Here is a 25,151-nt window from a genome sequence, read left to right on the forward strand (position 1 = left end):
ATCTCAGGGTTGTTTTTATTTGCATTTCCTTTACTACCAGGGATGTTGAACATTTCCTCATATGTTTCTTTGCCATTTTTTATTTCTTCTCTTGTGAAGTCTCTCTTTAGCTCCTCTGCCCATTTCCTAATTGGTTTATTGAGCTTGGAGGGGCTGAGTTTTTTGAGTTCTCTGTGGATGACAGATATTAGGCCTTTGTCTGTTGCTGTGCTGGTAAAGATCCTTTCCCATATGGTTGGCTGTCTTTCTAGTTTGGTGGCTATGTCCTTAGCTGTGCAGAAACTTTTTAATTTGTAGTAGTCCCATTTGTCGAGACTCTCTCCTATCTGTTGTGCCCCTGGGACTGTATTCAGGAAGTTCCTTCCTGTGCCTATAAGTTCTAGCGTCTTTCCTACTCTGTCCTTCAGTAGTTTCAAGGATTCAGGTCTGATATTGAGGTCCTTGATCCATTTTGAGTTGATCTTGGTGCATGGTGATAGGCTTGGGTCTACTTTGAGTTTTCTGCATATGGCTGCCCAGTAGAACACACTCTTAATAAGCACAAAGTCCAGTTAAAACCCTGGGACCATCAAAGAAAACTTTTTTTTAAGAGATATGAATTGTTCAGCAAGTTTGAGTGGAAAGATGTGTGACTGAAAATTGCCAAGGATTCTCCCTGTCCTGTGGCTAAACCAGAGCCTTCCAACCCTAAGTAGACATTAGCACCTGTCCTCAGCTTCCCCCCCCCCCCTGCCCAGGATCAGGACCTCTAAGTCACCAATAGATCATCCGCATTCTTGCTAGTTCCCACACAAGTAGATATGGAGCCCCTTCTCCAAGCTAGCAGACTCTCGGGCCTCGGCCTTGCCCTCTGCACAGTACAGCAGCCATCCTGAAGACTGTCTTACCCACGCAGTGTGGGAAGGTTCTGAACCTCTGGGGCTTTGGGGACAGAGCCAGATCTAGATGGGGACTCACTGCTGAAAACAAAATAAATGTTACTTGATCTGAGCATCCAGTTCCTTTCTCTTCATGACTTGAATCACTTCTAAAAGTCTTTGGAGCCAGGCACTGGTGACGCATGCCTATCATCCTAGCTACTCAGGAGGCTGAGGCCTGAGGATCAAAGCCTGTTGAGCAGGAAAGGCCATGAGACCCTTATCTCCAATTAACCACTAGAAAACCGGAAGTGGCACTGTGGCCCAAAGTGCTGGAATGCTAGCCTTGAGCTAAAAAAAGCTCAGGGACAGCACCCAAACCCTGAGTTCAAGCCCCAAGACCAGCAAAAAAAAAAAAATGGGCTGGGGATATGGCCTAGTGGCAAGAGAGCCTGCCTCGTATACATGAGGCCCTGGGTTCGATTCCCCAGCACCACATATACAGAAAACGACCAGAAGTGGCGCTGTGGCTCAAGTGGCAGAGTGCTAGCCTTGAGCAAAAGGAAGCCAGGGACAGTGCTCAGGCCCTGAGTCCAAGGCCCAGGACTGGCCAAAAAAAAAAATGTTTAGGGTAACTTAGGGACCCCAGCTGAGATGCTCAGACTCCTTAGACAGCTGTGTATTGGGGGTCAAACTATGCTACTAATTCCATGAAGATTGCTGCTCGTCTCTTTCAGACTGTGCTTTTCTAGATTATGCCAGAATCTTTCCTCTAAATCAAAGTTACTCTACAACCTAGAGAGCTGTCCTATAGTCACTTTGTTCTGAAGCATCAGAGAGAAGGCCCTTTACCATAAGACCAGAAAAGTATCAAGATTCACCAACCCCACACTAGACCACAAATCAAGGAGCAGAGATCACACCCCACAAACTGGACCAACCCATGGGATGGTAGGCCATGATGCAGTCAGGGCCTCAGTGATGGATAGAGGACACCTCTCAGTCCCACATACCCATCTGCCCCCTCCCAGGGAAGACAATTGGCCAATGAGATGCTTTCCATAGAAGACAATTGGCCAATGAAGAAAGACCACATGTGTCGTGTTAACTTGCTGGTTCTAGCACTGGAGATTCCTTGTTCTATGGTAGCCCTGAGTTCCCTAAAAGAGGAGCTGAGATGCAAGAAGACCAGATGTCTGTATTTTCCCAAGCCCAGGATAAGAAACCAAATGTCAGGGTTTGTCCTTGTGACAAGGGACGAGAGACATTCACTCCTCTGTGAAGTCTAGTCCTCAGCATGCTCCACCTGTTGGCTACCCCACACAGTCTTTATTTGTTTTGTTTTTGTTGCCAGTCCTGGGGTGTGGACTCGGGGCCTGAGCACTGTCCCTGGCTTCTTGTTGCTCAAGGATAGCACTCTACTTGAGCCACAGTGCCACTTCTGACTTTTATCTATATGTGTGGTGCTGAGGAGTTGAACCCAGGGCTTCATGTATACAAGGCGAGCACTTTACCACTAGGCCATATTCCCAGCCCCTCCCCGCCACACACACACAGTCTTATACAGTGACATGGGGCAAGAAAATTTGAGTAAGGCTGGGCATGGTGGCCCATACCTGTAAGCCCAGCTACTCAGGAGGTACAATCTGGTAGGATCAAGGTTTGAGGCTAGTCTGGGCAAAAAGTTAGCAAGATAGTATCTCAACAGATAAGTTGGATATAGTGTTATACCTCGTGGTCAGAGCTATGAGAGAATTGGAGATAAGAGGATCGTGGTCCAAGTTCAGATTGCAGGCCAAAACACAAGACCCTATCTGAAAAATAACTAAATCCAAAAAGGGGGGGTCTAGGGTCAATGTCTACTACTGTCCCTCACCCAAAAAAAATCAGAAAGAAAAGAAAACAAGGTTGGGTTGTAGCTGGCAACCTAAAAACTGACCTCATGTGCATTTGGTTTATCATAGGAAACAAATCTTAAAGTTCTTGGATGCCGAGAAGGATATTTCGGTCCTCAAGGGGACGCTGAAGCCGGGAGATATCATCCATTACATCTTTGATCGAGACAGCACGATGAATGTGTCTCAGAACCTCTACGAACTCCTCCCCAGAACATCCCCCCTGAAGAACAAGCACTTCCGGACCTGCGCCATTGTGGGCAACTCGGGGGTCTTGCTGAACAGCGGCTGCGGCCAGGAGATTGACACGCACAGCTTTGTCATCAGGTAACTGCTCCAGACAGGTGCCCTGGCCCAAAGTGGCTGACATCATATTGAAAGGTAGCATTGCCCACCTGTCCCTGTTTATAACATTTACTGCACATCAGAATTGTGTAAGAGTCTCCCTCTCCTCTCCTCTCCTCTCCTCTCCTCTCCTCTCCTCTCCTCTCCTCTCCTTTCCTCTCCTCTCTCCCTCTGTCCCCCCAGCCTTCAAATTGTACCTTTAACCAGTCAAATTGATCTGCTGTCTGGTGGTGGGGAGTAGGAAAACAACCTCAGAAGCTCAGGTGATTCTAGAACATACCCAGAGCTGACACTTACTCATCCAAACCAGAGGCGAGCAGACTGCAGCCCTTGATCCTGTTTTGTTTTGTTTTTCTCTAAATGAAGTTTTATTGGAACACAACCACTGTGACTCATTTTCACGTGGGAAATGTCTGCTTGCTCAGTACAGTGCAGAACTGAGTGGGTAGGGAGAGTTGCTGAAGTAACAGAGAGAAGACAGCCTGCAAAGCCGAAAAATTAGCTGGCCCTTTCTAGAGAAAAGTTTAGTGACCCTGAAGCCAGGTACTGAAGGTCAGCAAGCATATTTCCTGGGCTGGCCCAGTTGTCTGTCCAAGTTTGCAAATCTCTTTCCAGTGTCCCAGCAAATAGCACCCTAAGAGTACCTACATTCTTCTGCTGCTTATGTCTAAGAAGTGAAGCTGTGACAGAGAAACTTGGGTCTTGTATTTGACCCTCGTTTTCTCTAAAACATCAGGTCTCTCGCTCTCTCGCTCTTTTTTTTTCTTTTTTGCCACTAGGATATTTAGACACTTACCCGTGGCCCTGACACTTGGCCACCTGGCCCCGAGCCCCTACAATCTGGGAAATAAGGCTTTTCTGTCTTCTGGCCAAAAGTAGGCCACACAGAGCCTCGAGTTTCATCCTACATAGCTGTCAGCCCTGGCGCGAGTGAAGGCCTTGTCTCACATTTCCACTGGGCCTGGTCTGGTGCAAAGAGAGCCTTGTCCCCAGGCTTGGGAACAGCATGATTGTCCAACTCCCAGAACCCAAGGATGTGGGAAGAAATGGTGCTGAGACTCTCCTTGTATCCCCTGGGTTTAGAAAGCAATCATAGCCTGGGAACCAAAGCTGCCTTAGCCTCCACCAGGTCTTTGTGCCTGGCAGAACCAGTGATTCCATCCCTATTCTTTGAAGTCCTCCAGTCTAAAGATTGACGGAGGGAGTGTTGGGGAGGGAAGGGAAAGGAAGGAACTGTGGCAGCCTTGTCTGACAGAAGCGGGAGGAATGAAGGATGGGTTGTGGGCAGTAAAATGAGAAAGGAAACCTTTTCGTCTTAAGCAAACCCAGACATTTGGTTTCTTGTCCCATTCTTGAGAAGATGTAGCCATTTGTCCCCCTTGGGGGTCACATCTCTTCTTTTAAAGGTCTCAGGGCCACCCCTGAGGAGGGGACCAGGAGTCTCCAGCTAGAAACAGCAAACCAGGGTGATAGATGCATTCATTCCTCATTGGCCAATTGTCCTCCATGGCAAGCATCTCATTGGTTAACTGTCTTCCGTGGCAAGAATCTCTGAGCAGAGGCTCCCTCCCCTGGGAGAGGGTAGATAGGCATATGCAGAGTTGTCCCTCTATCCACCTTTCAGTCCCTGACAGCATGGGTGACAGACGAGCTGCTGAGCAAGCAGAGGCTACACAGGAACTATGCAGCTGGGAACTGAGGCAAGAAAGGAAGGCCAGTCCCAAAAGGATAAAAAGGAGCTTGAAATGACATGAAGAGATGGTGCTAGATTCAGGATTGTGTGTATGAAGTAAGTTCCCAGACATTTAGGGGCCAAAGCACCTTCCCTGGCAGAAACTAATGAAATAGAGACTAAACAGAACAATAAAAAAAAAAAAAAACAGAGCCTGGCACTGGTGCCTCACACCTGTAATCCTAGCTACTCAAGAGGCTGAGATCTGAGGGTCATGGTTCAAAGCCAGCCCAGACAAGAAAGTCTGTGAGACTCTTATCTCTAGATAACCACCAGAAAACCAGAAGTAGCACTGTGGCTCATAGTGGTAGAGTGCTAACCTTGAGCAAAAAAGAGCCTAGGGACAGGGCCTAAGCCCTGAGTTCAAGCCCATGACCAACCAAAAATAAAAAAGAATTAATGGAACAAAAGAAAGTTGGTCCTTTGAAAAGATAAATAAAACTGATAAACCCTTAGCCAATATGACCAAAAGAAAAAGAAAAAAATGACCCAAATTAATAAAATTAGAGATAAAAGCCAAGAGCTGGTGGCTCACACCTATAATCCTAGCCACTCAGGAGGCTGAGATCTGAGGATCACTGTTCTAATCCAGCTCAGGCATGAAAGGTCATGAGATTCTTATTTCCAATTAAACACTAAAAATCCAGAAGTGAAGCTGTAGCTCAAGTGGTAGAACAATGGCCTTGAACACAGAAGTTCAGGGAGAATGCCCAGGCCCCTGAGTTCAAGCACACACACACACACACACACACACACACACACACACACACACACAAATTAGAGATGGAAATATCACAACAAATACCAAGGAAATCCAAGAGGGTCATTGAGGAATACTTTAAAATCTTATAATCTAACAAAGGGGAAAAAATCTAAAAGAAAGGAATACATTTCCAGATGCATTAGATAGACCTATCAAAATTGAGCCAAGAGGATATAAATCACTTGGATAGATCAATAACGAGCAATGAGATTGAAACAAGAATAGTCTCCCAACAAAGAAAAGCCCAAGTCTAGATGAATTCACTGCAAGTTCTGCCAGACCATCAAAGAAGAATTTACACCAAAGCGCCTCAAAGTATTCCATGAAATAAAAGGGTAAGGAATGAAAAAAAAAATTCTATGAAGCCACTATTACATTCCAAAAAACAAAACAAAACAGACACTGACACAGCAAATATATCTGTATCTATATCTATGCATATGTGTATATATATACATATATATATATTTCCCTGATGAGCATAAGTGCAGAAATCCTTTTAAAACATCCTTGTGAGCCAAATTCAACAACACATTAAAAACATCACACACTGTGATCCAGTTGGTTTCACTCCAAGGATGCAAGAGTGGTTCAACATACACAAATCAGTAAGTGTAACAGGGAATATGATCTGTTCAATAGATGCGGGGGGGGGGGGGGTAGAATCACATGATCAGAACCAAGGACAAAAATGACCAATTCAATGGATGCAGCAAAAACCTTGGGTACATTTTCTTGTGCCTAGAATGTCATGGTTTTTCCTTCCTTCCTTCCTTCCGTCCTTCCTTCCTTCCTTCCTTCCTTCCTTTCCTTCCTTCCTTCCTTTCTCTTTTTTCTGCACTAGGCATTGAACCTGAGGCCTTGTACATGCTAGACAAACATTCCACCTCATGAGCCATGACCACAACCCCAAGAAACTGTGCCGGAACAGGGACATGAACCCCTGGACTTACCTTTCCTTAAATTGTTTGGTACCAGAAAAGGACTAGCTTCTCTCCCTCTCACTCTCTTTCACTCTCCCTCTCCCTCTCCCTCTCCCTCTCCCTCTCCCTCTCCCTCTCCCTCTCCTTCCCTCCCTCCTTCCCTCCCTCCCTCCCTCCCTCTCTCTTTGTCTCTGTCTCTCTGTCTCTCTCTCTGCATTCCATGTCTCTCCGCACCCTCCTCTTTCATGTGAACCTAGATCTCCAGGTCAGGGACCCCAGGATCTCTGCAGTTTAAACAAGTCCTGGGTGGGGTGGGGGTGGGGGATTCTTCTGGGGTAACAGATTAGAGAGACAGACTCTTTGCGCACCTGTCCACCAATGGGCTTTTGTGCATCTCTTCCTCCTGACCCCCTCTGGGGTCACCACCTGGGGCCCCATAATTGCAGCGATGCCTAGGGTTGAACCTTGGGGATGAGCAGAAAGCAAGGAGAGGGAAAGGATGAGATACACTATTTCCCCCCCAAAGGACGGCATTGCCGTTTTCTCCGGCAGGTGTAACCTGGCTCCCGTGCAGGAATATGCCCAGGACGTGGGGCTCAAGACAGACCTGGTGACCATGAACCCCTCGGTCATCCAGCGGGCCTTCGAAGACCTGGTCAACGCCACGTGGAGGGAGAAGCTCCTGCAGAGGTTGCACGGCCTCAACGGCAGCATCCTGTGGATCCCAGCCTTCATGGCCCGGGGAGGCAAGGAGCGCGTGGAGTGGGTGAACACGCTCATCCTGAAGCACCACGTCAACGTACGCACCGCCTACCCGTCCCTGCGCCTGCTGCACGCCGTTCGAGGGTGAGCACCTCCCCCGGGGGGGGGGGGGAGAGGTGGGCAGGGGCCGGGGCGGGCTACGCCCCTCCCTGAGTACCTTTGTGTCCCAACTCCAGCACCTGGATGACCTTCGCAAGCCAGCTAGTCTTTCTGAGCCTCAGTTCCTCAGAACGGAGGTGGGGAGGTGGTATGCAGGTGTCATCCGGCACGCTGGTTTTAACCACTGGCAATGCCTACCTGTAGTCTGTACTGGGAGTCTGTGAAAGCAGATGTCATGAACACAGGAGGGGGGGTGGTGGCTGTCAGGCTGTCACAGATCTGCTCTCCCAGGTAGGTGGTGGCTTCTTTGGCAAGAATGGCCCTGGAATAGATGACAGGGAGTGGTGGCCAAGAGCTCAGACAGAGGAAGGTGGTGCTGGCACCGAAGAGGCTGGTGCTCTGGGGGTGGGGTAGCCACTGGGTCCGCTTTGCAGTGTGATGCGAAGGCATGGGCAGCAGGATTTGATGAGGCTTCATCTAGGGCTGGCATTGGGTGAAAGAAAGAAAAATCCAGAATGACTCTCAGGCTTAGAGTGGTGTGGTGGGTGATGACGCTCTCTCCTATGAGGAGAAAAAAAAAAGAAAAAAGCTGCGAGCATTTGGGAGCATTGAGGAAGAGAGCTAATTCTTCAGTTATACCTTTAAGATACTTCTTAAAAATACATAACACGGGGGCTGGGAATATGGCCTAGTGGCAAGAGTGCTTGCCTCGTATACATGGAGCCCTGGGTTCAATTCCTCAGTACCACATATATAGAAAAGGCCAGAAGTGGCGCTGTGGCTCAAGTGGTAGAGTGCTAGCCTTGAGCAAAAAGAAGCCAGGGACAGTGCTCAGGCCCTGAGTCCAAGCCCCAGGACTGGCAAAAAAATAATAATAATAATAACACAATATAATCCATATCCCCATAGGTATATACTATATGTTGTATAATTATATGTCTTATATGTTAATTATATAGTATATGTGTCATATGTGTTCTATAATTACATATTGTATAATATATGTTATGTGTTCTATATATTCTACAGCATAAATATTATATGTGGTTTATATGGTATATAATTACATTTTATGTCTTAGATGTTGTTTACATGTAATGTGTATATGTATATGTATATATATATATATATACTCACACGCACGCGCTTTGCTAACCACATGGCAGATCTCAGCTCTGCCCTAGGGATATGAGAAGCTCAGGGCACAATCTCCCCACCAATCAAGAGACATTAGAAGGCCCCTGCATAGGGCCTCAGGGTAGTGGGAGGGCCTCTGAAGCCACTTGCTCTGAGATACCCAAGCCTATGACCTGCTGGTCACAGACAACTCATTGTTCACAGAAAGACCTAAAGAGAACCTGAAAAAATAATAATAATAAAAGGAGGGGCATCTGGGCACCCATGACCCATGCCTGTAATCCCAGCTACTTAGGAGGATGAGATTGGAGGATTGCGATTCAAAGCCAGCCCAGGAAGAAAAGTCAGTGAGACTTGTATCTCCAACGAACTATCAATGAAGAAGCCTGAAGTGAAGCTGTAGCTCAAGTGGCCAAGTGCTAGCCTTGAGAACAAAAGGCTCTGCGTTCAAGCCCCAGGACTGGCACAGAAGGTGGGGTAGGGGACATCCACAGTCATGGCTGATGGAGTCAGAGTGGGACCTGTTCAGATCTGAGCCTCACTGGTCCACACAGCCCTTATCTCTCCAGGGGCTCCTTGCAGCACCTTTTTACTTTACTCCCTCATCGCATAGGCCTGCCACAACAACTCTCTCATCTATACGCATTAAATATCATTCCTCCCTGGAAGAAGGAGACTCATAAGATGGTTTAAGAGTTCAAAGGGATAAGAGAAGAATAAGAACTGCCCCTTGGTAATGAGAGAAAAAGCCATGGATGGGGACTAGGCAGCCAGCCACCTGGAAGAAATCTCTGCAAGCCAGAGCTATTTCCAGCTATAATTGACTCACTTTCATGTGTCAAAATAGCATTAAGCACCAGTAATGAGGCCTTTAAACAAACAGACTGTTAATCCTGAGAACGCAGCATCTCCCTTTGCAGGAGCTCTGGGATGGAGGCTGCAGAAGCAACAGGTGGGCTGGTCCCTGCTTTCAGTGGGGGAAGGAGGCAGTCAGGGCTTTCCAATGGACTTGCACTAGTATCCCTCTCCCTCTGCCTTCATGAGGCTGTAAGTGCAAAGGAACAGCACAGGAAGGGCGGACTCTGTGAGTCCAGAGGGGAAGGGCTCACCTCTGTCTGAGTAAACAGATGCATGAGGCTAGTGAAGGATACAGAACAGAGCCACATGATGAAAAGACTAAGGGACTGGCAGGGCACGGTGGATGGCGTCTGTGATCCTGCCAATTCAGGAGGGGGACATTGGGCAGATCACAGTTCTGGATGAGCAATCAGGGGCATAAAAAAAAGAGTTCTCAAGACTCCATCTCAACAGGAAAAACAAAACAAAACAAAACTGGACACTGTAATGCACCCCTGTCATCCCAGATACGTGTGGAGCGTAAGTGGGGGATTGCAGGCCAGGCCCGCCAAGGTTTAAAAAAAAATAAAGCAAAACCTTGTCTCAGAAATAACCAGAACAACAACAAAGACATCTGAAGGAATGGCCAATCCTTCAGATGTCTTTGTTTTGATCCCACTTGGAGATGCCCACTTGCTTTGGGGTACCAGACTAGAGGGGAAGCGAAATTGGGAAGCTGGACGCGTTGAGAGGAGAAGAAGGCTTCATCATCCTTCATTTAGAAATACTCGCTGGGGGGGCTGGGGATATAGCCTAGTGGCAAGAGTGCCTGCCTTGGATACACGAGGCCCTAGGTTCGATTCCCCAGCACCACATATACAGAAAACGGCCAGAAGCGGCGCTGTGGATCAAGTGGCAGAGTGCTAGCCTTGAGCAAAAAGAAGCCAGGGACAGTGCTCAGGCCCTGAGTCCAAGGCCCAGGACTGGCCAAAAAAATAAATAAATAAAAAATAAAAAAAAAATAAAAAAAAGAAATACTCGCTGGGGTGGGGGTGGGGGGCCTGGGGATATGGCCTAGTGGCAAGAGTGTTTGCCTCGTATCGTATACATGAAGCCCTGGGTTCAATTCCCCAGCACCACATATACAGAAAATGGCCAGAAGTGGCACTGTGGCTCAAGTGGCAGAGTGCTAGCCTTGAGCAAAAAAGAAACAGGGGACAGTGCTCAGGCCCTGAGTCCAAGCCCCAGGACTGGCAAAAAGAAAAAAAGAAATACTCACTAGGCACCCACCTTGGGGCTGCAGGGGGCACCATCCCATAGAAACAACAAACAAAAGTTAATGAAATGAGGATCCTAACCTTGAGGAACTTATCATTTTATACCCCTGTGAGGCTTGGGAGGTAAAAATAAGGTTGGGAGAGAGGATGTGTGGAATGCTGGATCCCTGGAGCAAGGGCAGGTCCTCAAGAAGGTGGAGAACTGAGCATCTTTGGGGATGTTCTAGTCCTAGCCTTCCCCACTGGACAGGGGACGCCCGACCGGCATGGTGCATTGGTTAGCAAGATGCTGCCATAATGAAGTAACCTACACAAGCCTGCTGACTCACACTTTTGGAAGGCTTGAAGTGTGATGACTCATACTTAGGAGGGCTGGGAGCCCAGACCTACATGAGACCCCCGGTCTGGTCCTTTGTAAGAGCTCTGAAGAGAGGGCCCATCCCCCACCTCTCTCTTGACCTTCGAATGGCTCCCATGGTGTGGACACCGAATTCTCCCAGCATGCCCTTCTGGCTCAAGACGTTCTCATTTATAAAGACATTCATCATGGTGGATTAAAGCCTGTCCTTGTCATTTAACTGTCCCTTGATGACCTCTCAGAAGATCCTGACACCACATAAGGTCCCCTACCATGATACTGGGAGTTCAGGTTTAAACCAAAATATCTGGGAAGGACCTCTTTTCAGCCTGTCAGAGTTGAGTTCGAGGCCCTCCCTTCCTACTCCAGCAGCACTTCTTTTATGCCAGTTGATTCTGTGATCTGCATTGCCACCACCAGATTCCAGCGCATCTGAATCATCACAAAGAGCAAGGGACACAACGCAGAAGCCATCGGCTGGCAGCAGCCAGCTCTGGTGCCAACACAGCCCTGACCTCAGCACCTCTCCTAGGGGGCCTCTGGCTCTGCCACCCCGCATTGCCGCCCAGAGCCCTGGCTGGTTCTGGGCCAGAGAGGAGGGAAACCAGGAAGAAGGACAACAAGGCAGTTAAGGACAGCACAGGAAATGGGATGGGACTATGGTCAGCAGCTGGCCGTGAATGGCGCTAATTCAATTACAACAACTGGAGAAGCTGCACCCCACAGAGAGGGCCACCCTGTAGGCAGGACAGCTGCCTGCTGGCCTGGCAGGCAAGGCTTGCGGACTGGTGACTAATTAGGAAGGAGGAAAGCTGTGTGTTATGGCCTGAGGAAGGCACTGATTCTGCTTGCCTCCTGCCAGGGCCAGGCGGAGGGCCTGTCAGCAGAGCATGCCTGGCTGCCCATCAGTGCAGACTGGGGACAGAAGCCAAGGACCAGAGAGGCTTTCTGTAGGAAGTGACACTGAAGCTGAGATCAGACGCAGCAACTCTGGCCAGAGGCACATGGACCGGAAGTGTCGCTGCTCATGAGGGTGGGGTCGTGACCTTGAGGCGGCGGCCAGGGAGATTTTTCAGGCTGAGATCTCAAGTACATCCCCCATCCAACTGAGCTATTGGATTTTGTCCTGTGGATTCCTGGCGTCTCTGGGAAGCTCTGGGGAGAGCAGGGGACATGATCATATTGGAGGTACGCGGGTGTAGTTGAACTCGCACATGGGCAGAGTTGATCCGGAGACCTGAGGGGCAGAAAAATCAGCTTCCAGCCTCCCCATGGCTTAACCAAGACAGCCCAAATCCAGAGACAAAAGCCACATCTCTCCAACAATGGGAAAGTTCAACCAGAGATATCCCACAGGCCACAGGAGCCTTCGGCCATGCTCCCCCAGAGAGAGTATAGCTATGGGTGTCCAGGAAGGGGAAGCTGAGCCTTCCATTTACAGCTTTGCTCTTAGCCTTATACAAAGCATCATCCAGTCACCACCACCCCCAATGGCCCCCGTGAGCCATTCCTGCTCTGTCCAATACGGTTGTTAACTTCTCTGGAGAAAGCCTCCCCCTTGGTCCCTTTTCCAACCACCACAATTCTTGTTATGCATTGCACCCACGAATCCAGAGGACACGGGTTTTAGAACAGCTCTGGCAATCGCCCGTTGATTGATGTCCACACTGTAAAATATAACGCCCAATCGGCACAACCATTGGGGTGGCCAATTTGAAAAAATAATTACTGCCTGCTTTGAGATGACTTTGCCTTCTAATTAAAATCTCAAGACTGGTATAGGAGAGGGGCATTGTCAATGTACCCAGCTAACCTCCGTGGGGAAGGCAAAATTAATTAGTTTGTGTTTCAACACCCAGCTGTTATCCTATGGAAAGAAATAGCTCACAAGTCAGCAACACACACACACACACACACACACACACACACACACACACACACACACACACCACAGTCTGTAAATTGGCCAGAGTGACTGAGGAGATAGAAAGGAAATCGAGAGTGATTTGTTCCTGCATAACTCAGTCCAGTTCTATTACAAGCTGCTTATTAAATTGTACCCTTATGGCCCTGCCAGAACTGGGAAGGCAGAATAGGAAATGGGCTGGCCCCTCCCCTCGTTCATTCATTATGGAGTCTCGCTGGCTGTTAACACCTTTCCCCAGCTGGCCGGATTCTGCCCCTTTTCCCCACCTCCTTCCCAGCCCCAGAGCCGTGGGCTCAGCTAGCTTCCCACTTCTTTTCCACAGCTTTCCATTTTTCCATCTCCCAGTTGAATATTTGCCAAGCATAACGAGACTCGGGATATCAATACTAAGGGGGAAGGGGGGCTTCCTCTAACAGACCCCACAACCAGGGAGATCGGTTCTTCACTCTTGTCCTGGAATGTGATGTGAGCTGGCACCGACTCTCTTCCAGCCAGTGATTCTGGGATCTAGGATCCATTTTTTTCTTAATCCAACCCCATCTTAACAGAAGGCTTTGAATTTGAAGCTCTGCAAGTCAGGAAATAAGAAAATGGGGGGTGGGGGGACTGGTAGAGACTGGAGGCTGGTGGTTCACGTCTGTAACACTAACTACTCAGGAGGCTGAGATCTGAAGAAGCCATTCTAAGCCAGCCCAGGCAGGGAAGTGTGTCAGATTCTAAAAGCCAGGTGCCAGTGGCTCACACCTGTGATTCTAACTACTCAGAAGGTTGAGATTTGAGGATCAAAGTTTGAAGCCAGCTTGGGCAGGAAACATTGTGAGACTCTTATCTCCAATAAACTACTAAAAAGCTAGATGTGGAGCTGTGGCACACACACACACACAAAAAAAAAGTTCAGAGACAGCACTAAATTCAAGCCCTAGGATCAACACACACACACACACACACACACACACACACACACACACACACACACACACACACACACACACCAGGAGCAAGGATGTGGCTCAAGTAGTAGGGTACTGGCCTTGAATGAAAAAGCCAAGCAAGAATGAGGGGCTCCAGTATTGGCAACAAAAAGAAAAAAGTAACTGTTGGGTGCCAGTGGCTCAAGCCTATAATCCTAGCCACTCAGGAGGCTACGATCTGAGAATCACAGTTCAAAGCCAGCACGGTCAGAAAAGTCCCTGTGAGACTCTTATCTCCAACGAAGCACTCAAAAACCAGAAGTGGAGCCATGGCTCAAAGTGGTAGAGCGCTAGCCTTGACCAAAAAGAGGCTCAGGGACAGCCCTGAGTGTAAGCCCCACAATTAACCAAAAACAAAACCAAAGTGAGAAAAGCCATTTTTATTGTCCCCTAGGGGCCAGAAAAGGCCACTTGACCCCAACTCAATTACAAATATCTTAGGAGATGTAAGGGAAGCCCACAGAGTCAAATGTCAAACGCTTCTACATTTGCCATAGCCCATGATGTCTCTGAATTGGATCAAGTAGTGTGGGCCTATGGAAGAGATCAGCCCATGCCGTGACAAATTCCCATCCCCATCCTGGGTCGCTTTGGTACAGGGAGGAAAGGAAGAACAAAGCACATGGTAATCAGGTAGAAGTGACTGACAGTTTGAGCAGGGAAGGGGGCTGCAACAAAGGGAGTGGGGGGAGCGGGGGAGGAAGAGGGAGTTCACCCAAGGGGCAGGTGTGTGCTTCGCCTCAGAATGGCTCATCCATCGCTGCTTCTTGTCTCCCTGCTTCCAGGCATAGCTTTGGCATGCCTGAACAGAAATTCATTTCTGAAAGCTGACCCCTGCGAAGGCCTCGCCACCAGCAAATAAAGAAAGCGCACATCCCTGCCATGGCATTTGGCTGGTGTTAGGGCTCTAGTCTTCTCAGGAAGCCAGCACCCATGAGTCCTCAGGCAGGGACAAGGACCTGGCTGTCATGTCACTGTACAGCATCAGCTATACCCCCCTTCGTTCCAGCCTTGGCCCTCCCAGAATGCCGTGGGGTGGGACACGCATGGGAGGGCGGGGTCGGGAGGCTGGCATGTCATCTCCGAGCTCGATCTAACCAGGTGCACAGGCAGCATGCTTGTTCTCGGGATGGGGGGGGGGGGGAGGAGGAAGAGGAGGAGGAGGAGGAGGAGGAGGAGGAGGAGGAGGAGGAGGAGGAGGAGGAGGAGGAGGAGGAGGAGGAGGAGGAGGAGGAGGAGGAGGAGGAGGATCCACTAGGACCATCAAGACTTTTGAATCATGCAGGGTATCAATGATAAGGACGCCTGGCCTTGTGTTTGTGGTGACCAGACCCGATGGCCCGTCCTCTGCCTCTGTCCTTCTGATTCCCTGATGGAAACCACAGGCCCTGGGGAAGTTTCTAGAATGAACTAGGAGGGGGTTGGGGAGAGGGGGCAGGTTTCAGTGACAGGCTTACATGACAACTGTGGCTGTCTGCAACACCACTCGTGAGGCTGCCACCGTGCCCCACTGTGGCCCTGTGGGACACAGTCACTCACATACACACCCCACTCCCACCCCTGCTGTGGTGAGAGAGACAGGAGACTCAGATCACACCAGGTGGTGGTTGGTGAGAGGGCTGGCAATCCTTCCAGTGCATTCTATTTGTTTGCATATTGCATGATTCTCTGGAATTAAATGGATTATTAGGAACCTCTCATCGATTCTGACTCCAAGGCTAGAGCACAGTCCAAACAAGTTGATGCTAAGCATTTCCTGGATTCCTTTTTTTTTTTTTTTTTTTTTTTTGTGCTAGTCTTATGGCTTGGACTCAGGGCCTGGGTGCTGTCCCTGAGCTTTTGTGCTCAATGATACTATTCTACCACTTGAACCACAGCTTTCCTTCCAGCTTTTGGGGGGCTAATTGGAGGTAAGAGTCTCGGGCCAAGCACCAGTGGCTCACACCTGTAATCCTAGCTACTCAGGATGCTGAGATCTGAGGATCACAGTTCAAAGCCAGACCTGGCAGGAAAGTCCCTGAGACTCTCATCTCCAACTAAATCACAGAAAAAGCCAGAAGTGGCTCTGTGGCTCAAGTGGTAGAGTGCTAGCCTTGGGCACAAGGAGCTCACAGACAGGACCCAGGTCCACAGTTCGAGCCTCTCGGGACCAACAAAAAGATAAATGGTTTAAAAAAATGTTTTAAAAAGAGTTTCATGGACTTTCCTGCTGGGACTGGCTCCAAACTGCAATCCTCCTCTCAGCCTTCTGAGTAGCTAGGATTACAGGTGTGAGCAATCAGTGCCTGGCTGAGTTTCCTACCTTTTCTGAGATACCCATTTTGGGTTGCTGGGAGCCTGCCCCCCCACACACACACATCTTTTAGCCTTTTAGCTAAAAGCATGGTGATTAGTACAGAACTGTGTGTAACTGTTCATACCTGGCACTTGACGTGAATTTAGTTGGCGTGTTTGATTATAAAATGGGCCCATCTCTCTGGGTAGGGGTCATCAGAAGCTATGCTGGTCTGTGCTTCCCTTGGGGAGCAGACGTTTGTCCCACTAGCAAGCAGCAGCCTGCAGGATGGGGACCCACCGAGGTGAAGGATATAAAAATGTGAACAATATTTAGTGTAGAGACACAGTGGTCAGGATTTTGTAGTGGAGAATTACATCTTTCCAGTTGTAATCCCTTTGTATGACTACTTAATAACATCATAAAGTAAAAGTCAAAAAGGATTACATCTCCTCTGTACATCACCTTTATAATAACAATTTTTAAAAAGGATTATATCCATCATGCCAGGCTTATTGGCTCATTCCTATCATATCATACCAACTATTCATGAAACAGAGACTAAGATTCACTGTTTAAGGATAGCCCAGCAGCGGGGGTGGGGGGTGGGGGGGTAAGACCCTATCTTAAACAAAAAGCTGGGCACAAAAGATATAAATAGGTTCAGGGCTGGGAATATGGCCTAGTGGCAAGAGTGCTTGCCTCGTATATATGAAGCCCTGAGTTCAATTCTTCAGCACTGCATATATAGAAAAATCCAGAAGTGGTGCTGTGCAAGTGGTAGAGTGCTAGCCTTTAGCAAAAAGAAGCCAGGGACAGTGCTCATGCCCTATATTCAAGCCCCAGGACTGGCAAAATAAATAGATAGATACATAGATCGATACATAGATAGATACATAGGAGGTTTGTGGTCCAGGCTGGCCCTGGCCAAAAAAAAAGATTTCCTATTTTAAAAATAACCAAAGCAAAATGGGCTGGGAGTGTGACTCAAGTTCTGAAAGAGAAAGAGAGAGGAACTACATCTTTCAACCTGGGTATATACATTGCTTTTAAAGGGAGTCAGCCTAGGGTAAGTGGAAGCTTTTATTAGAAAGAAAGAGATAAGCCACAAATTATGGTAAGCCTGAATTAGCAGACAGAATGAATCCTGGAATTCACCCTCTTGCAATATGAGGCCCTGCGGGTTTCTTGGACATCATCTGGGCTGTTTTCCATCCATGTGGAAGAGAGAAAACTCAGGTCCCACGGAAAGAAAAGGTTTCACAGAGCAGGGGTGGCCAAACCATCTGTTCCAGAGGGTTTCCTGTCTGCGAGAGGGGCCGCCTCTTCCTCGCTGTGTTCCTGCCTATGGCACACAAGGGCCCTTGATTCCATACTACCCTGATAACCCAGGGACCAACACTACTCTCTCACTTCTCTGTGTGTGTGTGCCAGTTCTGGGGCTTGAACTCGGGCCCTGCGTGCTTTTAGGCTTAAGGCTAGCTAGTGGTAGAGCACCATGACCCTCAGATCTCAGCCTCTTGAGTAGCTAGGACAGTTACTCCCAGCGAGGGTAGCTCCTTTGGGCTAAGGACAGACTTGTTTTAAAGTCCCATAGATTCCTTCATGGGAAAGCACACAGGCAAGGTTGGTCCAGTTGTCTAATGAATCACTAGTCCTCTGGGAAGCGAACCTGGCATTTGTCACTGGAATGTAGGGGGGGGGGCTGCTGGATGGGATAAAATCTCCCTCTTCCTAAGGAAGGGTGAACAAATGCAGTCTTAGAGTTCAATAGGCACTACATGGGAAATGCACTATCCAACTTGTGGGCAGGGATGGGAGGGGAAACCAGGGGAAAGGAAGGAAGGGGTTCGAAGGAAGCAAAGGAAGGGGTTACATTGTCCCTCCTCCCCCTCCCCCCCAAAAAAAGATGCCTGCTTGGACAAAACAAAGTCTTCAAGACTCCATCTCTAAAATTTTAACCAGCCAAAAGCTGGACTATTGGTATGGTTCAAGTGGTAGAGTCTCTGCCCAGAAAGTTCAAGACTCTTGAGTTCAAACCAAAGGGGTACCATTGTCCAAAAACAGAAATGCACTTATTACCTGACAAAATGATAGCCCCTCCCCTTGACAACACCTTAAAAATAGCAACAAATGTTTTTTCCTTAATTTCCCCCTTCCTGAGAATGATGATACATAAACACATTTCTTACGGGGTTTGTTTGTTTTTATTTTTTTTCAGATACTGGCTAACTAACAAAGTCCACATCAAAAGGCCCACCACCGGCCTCTTAATGTACACACTGGCCACACGGTTCTGCAATCAAATCTACCTCTATGGCTTCTGGCCTTTTCCACTGGACCAGAACCAGAACCCCGTCAAGTATCACTACTACGACAGCCTCAAGTACGGCTACACCTCGCAGGCCAGCCCCCACACCATGCCCTTGGAGTTCAAGGCCCTCAAGAACCTGCACGAGCAAGGGGCATTGAAACTGACCGTGGGCCAGTGTGACGGGGCAACGTAAGCCAGAGCCGCGTGGAACTCGGTGGCTCACATTTCAGCCCAGATGGGAGTCGGGAGTTTGGCACAAACAAAAATAGCAACAAGCAGGCTAGTGGTTTTCTTTGTTAAAAAGTGTAAAACAGTGACCAGAATATATATATCTCTAAACCTGCATATATATATTGACCTGAGTATTTATAATTGTGTGGTGTTCATCTAGCAGTAGGCAGATAAGCCACAGGAAGAAGGTGTGAAGAACTCACCGGAACTGGATGGAGACTCAATCCAGCTTTGGGGGAAGGGCAAAGGACTTGATATAAAGAGAAGCCAGTCCCATGACTTGGGGGTGACAACCTAGTCTCCAGGATCGGAGGGGACCTTTGAGTTCTTGGATGAATGGACAGACACCTGTTGCCTACTGCCCCAGCCCTCTGGGAGATGTTAGAAGGTTCTGGGTAGCAGATGCTCAGAAAGGACAGTTTGAACCAGTGGAGAGTGGTGCTATGCATAGAAGAGAAAGGTTGAGTTCGGTTGGACTCAGAAGCACAAGGAAAGCGGGAAGCAGAGGCCACAGCCGAACGAAGGCCTCGGGCCATGAACTTGGAGTTTTGTGGCCCAAGGGACACGCCACGGGTGACACACACATCCCAAACAGACCTCTATCTATAGCGGTGGAGAGATGAGAGGAGATGCAATGGACAGTCCACTGAGACTAACGGACTAATCAGCACCAGGGGTTTCAGCTGGAGCAGCAGACGGTCGTAAAGAGGTAGCAGGTCCTCAAAGGATGCTTTTGAGCCTTTGAGACCCTCCTCTGAGGGTTCATTTCACCTCCAGAATGAGGCAGAAGAGCGTTGAACATATAGTCATGGCGGCTGGATGTTCTTCAAAGCCAGGAAGAGATTCTGGGACTTCGCTGTCAGGGTGGTTCTCCCCCACCCTCATCTCAAGGGGCTCCCCGGTCCCCTCTGCCAGCAGGAAGACCCAGCAAAAGCTTGAAAGGGCACTGGCAAGGGAAATGTCACCCATTTGAAGACACACCCTGGTGTCTTTCTAGGTGCCTTGCAGATTCCCGGCGAGGGAGCGCTGACAGAGTGGGAAGCATCTGTCTCTCTCTAGCTCTGCAGCTGTTCTCTCTGATTGCTTTCTGCAAACCTGCGCTCTGGGGTCCCTGCAGCCACACTGCTGTGCCCATGTCACTTGCTTGTCACTTTCCCATCCGGATGGTCACACTCGCCCTGCACTGAGCTCCAAAGCTGAGATTTTTTTTTTTTTTTCCCTTCCCCAATTCTTTCAGGAGAGTCTCCAGAGTCGGCCCCACTCCCTCCCACCGTCACCTCCCATCTCCTGGAAGATTCATATCTAAGTCTTCTTTTCCTCTACAAACCCAAAGCCAAATTCAGTTCCAAACACTACACACCATCTCCAAGGGACATCTGGGCTCGAGGCCAACACTTAGGGGCTGGGGTCATGGGTCAGACAGACAGAAAAGCATTAGCCAGCTTGATTTGTTAGATGGACTCCCTCGCCCGATAAATAATAGTGTTTTAAAACATATTTGAAAGATAAGTAAAAACCCATTATCTGGAAGGTGAAGAGAGTTAGAATAAGTAATCAAGATCTGCTCTTGAGCAGATGAGGCAGGGCACTATGAATCAATGGCAATTCCGAACGGGGCATTTTTGCTTTAAATTAATGGCTGATGGGAAGTGAGCCGAGGCAATAGAAATCTACCCCGTAACACACACACACACACATACACACACACACACACACACACACACACTCATGCTCCTGCCTCAAAGCAGAAAGGCAACAATACATCCCTACATTTTCTTAAATCCCTTTGTTCTTGTTGTTGCTAGACATCTGAGATTTGGGATTTGTGTGGTAAAATGAATATTTTATAAAAAAGCAAGAGCCCTAACAGCCTCAGTGGGGACTGAGTGGGCCTGTGTTCTCGTGAGCTGGGGGGAAATAATTAGTATCATATTTTATGTGTCCCCAGAGCCTTTCATCTTAACGATCTCAAAGGCTTCCAAAGACATTTAATTTCTCCAGCTTGCAGTGCCCTGGGAGAGTGGGTAGATTTATCAGCTGGGCCTTTGGTGGATGACCCCAAGATGCTAGATTCTAGAACATTCCATAGTGAGGCCCAGAGGCCAGGTCCTGGAGTTCATCCTGAGTTCTGGGCCCACCACGAGCACCACTTTCTTCCTGCAGGGAGTTTCGAATCCAGAACTCTTTGGAGAGGATGATCTTAGAGGCAGGTTGCAATCTGCCTTTAGGCCCTTCCTTGCAGGGGAAAGGCAGGAAGTCCAGGACCATGCACCCACATGGCATTCTCTAACAGAGTGGGTTCCGCGCTGCCACCCTCTCTCCGGGTCCCTCGCCATCTGAGCACACACAGTCAAGAGCTAGCGGTCGTCCTTCCCTGCCGATTTCAGATTCAGATGGCTCTGGGCTCCTGCGCCAACTCTGGCATCGGCTGGCTGACCTTGGGTGGCCCTGACTAGGGTGACCTTGTTCCAGTCAGCGCCATCCCAGCGGAGCTCTGCAGACCTTCATGTGTCTCAAGACCTTAACTCACCCCCACCCTCGGCCTCCTTCACTGAAGAATGGAGCTGTCTTCTGACATCTTTGTTCTCTTCTCTCGTTTTCCCCTTCCATCTTTGAGGAAATGAGAGCCCTCCTCTGGTGTGCAATACATTCACACACATACACACACACACACACACACACACACACACAGCAGCAGCAGCTCTCTGTCCCTTTGCTGCCCCCAGATGCCGTGTTCTTGTGGTTTCTCCCCTCCTCTTCTGACATCCTCATGCCATTTATTTATATATTTATTTATGTATTTATCAGTTATTTATTGGCAGTTCCTACCTTGATCTTAAAGTCTGGGTGGATCTGCCCATTGTTTTCCTCTCTTCCCGCCTCTTCTTCAACTGAGGTTCTTCCCCCCTCCCCCCCCTGCCCACCACACACACACACACACACACACACACACACACACACACACACATATCCTACCCAGTGCCCTCCAAATTTACCATCACCCACCTCATGCCCACCTTGAGATCCGGCCACCCCTCCCCCAGGGCGCGCTCCACGACTCCTGAGCTCCAGGCTCAGATGGCACATGGTACATTGAACACACCCTACCTGCGGTGGCAGCTGCATGCATCCAAGGCTGAGCGCCGCCCCCCCCCCGCCCCCACAATCTTCCTTTTTCTGTTGCAAGACTCGAAACCATCTCAACCACACAGACTGAGATCTTAAAGTCACCTGTTATTTCTTTTTCTTTTTTTTTTAACATACCAGTATTAGGGCTTGAATTCAGGGCCTGGGCATTGATCCTTAGGCTTTTCACTCAAGGCTGGTCCTCTACCACTGAAACCACCTCTTCACTTCTGGCTTTTTGGTGGTTAATTGGAGGTCAGTGTGTCATGGATTTTCCTGCCTGGGCTGGCTTCAAACTACAATTCTTAGATCTCAGCCTCCTGAATAGCTGGGATTACAGGTGTGCGCTACAGCGTCTGGCTCCCTAAAATCATCTTTGACTCTTCTTCCACTTGGCTCCCGTATCACTCCTTCCCAGTACATCACCCTCCCCTTTTCCCCTGTCCTCTGGACCACTTATTAGCATAGCAGTCTTCTTTCCCAGAATGCCTTGTGCATGCACCCACACTCCCCAGTCCCTCCTAAGAGTGCAATGACTTGCATTTCCAACTCTTCACAAGCCGTTGATGAGTCCCCCTGGCCTATGAACAAATGTTCAAGTCTTCATCCTGGCATTACAAACCACCCAATTTGATCCCTATCCTTCCTACACATCCTGCACTGGCCGATCAGGAAGAGTTGCCCTTCCTGGAAGGGGCGCCCTGTTTCCTGTCTCTGTGCCTTCGGCCTTACAGTTTTCATTTCCTGGATTGCTTCTGAGTTGCCTCCACGTTCCATGCAGAGACCACATCTTTCATCAAGTCCTTCCTGATCCACCAACCGCTGGGGTCTCTCCCTCTGCTGAACCACCGTAGCACTTTATTTGTACCTTTCTCATGGCACTGACCATATTCTGACTTGTATTATAGTTATTTGTGCACTTGTCCAATGACTGTTCTTAGACTGTAAGCTTGCCAAGGGCAGGGACTGTTTTATTCATCTGTATTCATCACAGCACTAGGCGTGGTGCATAGCACACAGCAGTTGATCAATAAATGTTTGTTGGATTCAATCCCAGATGCCTGGAGAGGCCTTCCTAATTAATGAAATTATTTTGCATCCAAAAAAGAAAGTCACAAGAATACCCCAAAAGCCATATGGGTGGATTGAGCCAAAACAGAAATAATTATCCATGGTAGAGTTGACAAAGTGGAGCCTATAGCTCACTAGTAGAATTTTGATCCAAATCTTATCTCTACTCCAAAGCATTTCTGTTCATCCCTGTGGTTGGGTCATGGTACACTGAACTCTGATCTCCCCATAGGCCTAGCTGTCCCAAGTCTGGTCATCTCCTTTACAGGGTCAAAGCAAACCTCATCCCTGTGTAGAGAGCCATGCTCACAGGAAGGGAAAAAAAGGCATTTGGACTTTCTCCCTGGAGCTCAGGCGTGGAGCTGGAAGAACGCATCAGTCATTGTGGATGATGTTGTCCCAGATTAGGAAAGCATCGTCCAGATGGCAGCAGGACCAACCAAGGGGCCGTTGTTTGATAGATCTCTTCATGCCTAATTAAGGCTCCCCTTCCAAAATGAATGGAACAGGGGTGTTTATGGATGCTGGTCAGATGGGACTCCAGACGTGTGCACTGCCTCATGAACACCCTTAATAGCATCCCCAGTGACACAGACAGCCTGTCCCCACCTGCTGTCTCTCACCAGCCCTTCTGAACACTATCTCTTTCTGCCTTCCCAACCATTTACCATTTACCTCCCTTCTCCCCCTTGGCAGGGTGATCCCAGCCGGTCAAATTACAGCTCTTTTCTTGGATGTCTGGGCCTTGACGTGTGAGCAAGCCATGAAAGGGAAACTGGGCGCTCAGTGCTATCCCTCAGGGAAGGACGGAAAAACAAACAGATGTCTGTTCTGGTGGTGGGCCATCCACAACCATGGAAAGTTTCCATGGTGACAGCCTAGAAGTTATGTTTTCATGGCCTGGGGGGCTTTCTGATGGAGGTCATTTCATTTCCATTCTTAGCAGTCCAGGTGGTGGAGCAATTTCCACATATGGTACAGATGGAGCATAAATGCCCCAATCATTAAGCTTATCTGGAATCACCCTTAATGGCCCTCTAGCCCACACCCTTTAGAGTCATCCCACTATCCTCTCCAAGGACACGCCCTCCCAATGACCTCACTTCCTCCCACTGAGTCTCACCTCCTAAAGGCCATTGACCAAGCCTTTAACACGTAAGCCTTTCCAAATGCTCGTCTTTCCCTAGCCCTGGATGCTTCTTGCTCCCATTTCCCAGATTATCTAGCAAATCTCAGAAGTGCAAAGCTTAGCTATGATGCCAAAGCCAACATGGCTAATCCCTGAGCCCTCTGAAGGCCACTTAATTCTATCAACCCCTCCTTACTCATGACAGTTCCATGAGCCAGACCCCCCACAAGCTGTGCTCTGTGCCAACTGTCTCAGAAGGAAAGCTGATAAAGATTCTGAGCCCACCTGTGCAGTGAGCATAGCTTTCTGGCAGGTTGGTCAAAGGCTCCATCTCTGAGCCTCCGTAGAGTCCTGGTTCTAGCCCTCGGTCACTATCAACCTTAGTGGCCAGGGCCCCTCTGGGCTGTTAAGTTCTTTGCAACCCTCCCAGATGCTTTAGGCAAGAAACAAGGGAACAAGAAGCTGTCCTTGTATTTGCACCACTGAGCAGAACGCAGAGCAGAGCCCCCTTCACTCATGTCTCTGTGATAGCTGGGTAAGTGATCAGCTTTTCTCCCTCTCTTCTATGGCACATCCTTGACGGGAAGCAGATGTTGTGTGAACACAAACTGCAAACTCAATTACGAGAGCATCGAGAAGCACGAGAAGGAGCCACATCTTCTGATGGTGTGTCAGGACTGATAATGGGTAGACGATCGCCTCCAAGAGTGTCTGTGGCTCACAGGGAAGGGGTGGAGGGTGAGCAGAGACCAGCAGAGCAATAGAAGCAAACAGGTTGCCATTACTGTACACCGTATACATGGATAGACGCCTTACGAAGACCAAGTCTCTTGCTCCGCAGAGCCATCCTATAGATGAATACCAAGATTCATGGGTCCCATTCCCTAGACAAGCAATCCAGCACACAGAGGTCAGCTAACTAGCCCAAGGCCAAAACCCCACAAAGAGGGTGATGTGGGATTTAAACCCAAGCCCTTGGTGGCCCAGAGGGTTGCCAGAAGCCCCTAAACTTCATCTTGACCCTCATTCCACCAGGCCCCATGGCTGTCTCAGCCTTGGCCAACAAACGGTGCAGTCAGTTCCCATGGTTTTCATCCCACAGTAGCCTCGACTTGCAGCCGC

General features: G+C 48.9%; 1 protein-coding gene across 2 annotated transcripts in view; it reads left to right on the forward strand.

Annotated features, from left to right (window-relative positions):
- St8sia2 (ST8 alpha-N-acetyl-neuraminide alpha-2,8-sialyltransferase 2) overlaps nt 1–19,158 on the forward strand; it is a 44,971-nt gene extending 25,813 nt beyond the window's left edge. For both annotated transcript variants that reach the window (XM_048329510.1, XM_048329511.1), the window contains 3 exons: nt 2,822–3,079; nt 7,068–7,361; nt 18,380–19,158. In XM_048329510.1, the coding sequence (XP_048185467.1) occupies nt 2,822–3,079; nt 7,068–7,361; nt 18,380–18,665 (838 nt within the window). In that variant the 3' untranslated portion in view covers nt 18,666–19,158. The remainder of the gene's footprint in view (nt 1–2,821; nt 3,080–7,067; nt 7,362–18,379) is intronic.
- The last annotated feature ends 5,993 nt before the right edge of the window (nt 19,159–25,151 follow it).

Source organism: Perognathus longimembris, chromosome 20, assembly GCF_023159225.1.
Source record: "Perognathus longimembris pacificus isolate PPM17 chromosome 20, ASM2315922v1, whole genome shotgun sequence".
NCBI lineage: Eukaryota > Metazoa > Chordata > Mammalia > Rodentia > Heteromyidae > Perognathus > Perognathus longimembris.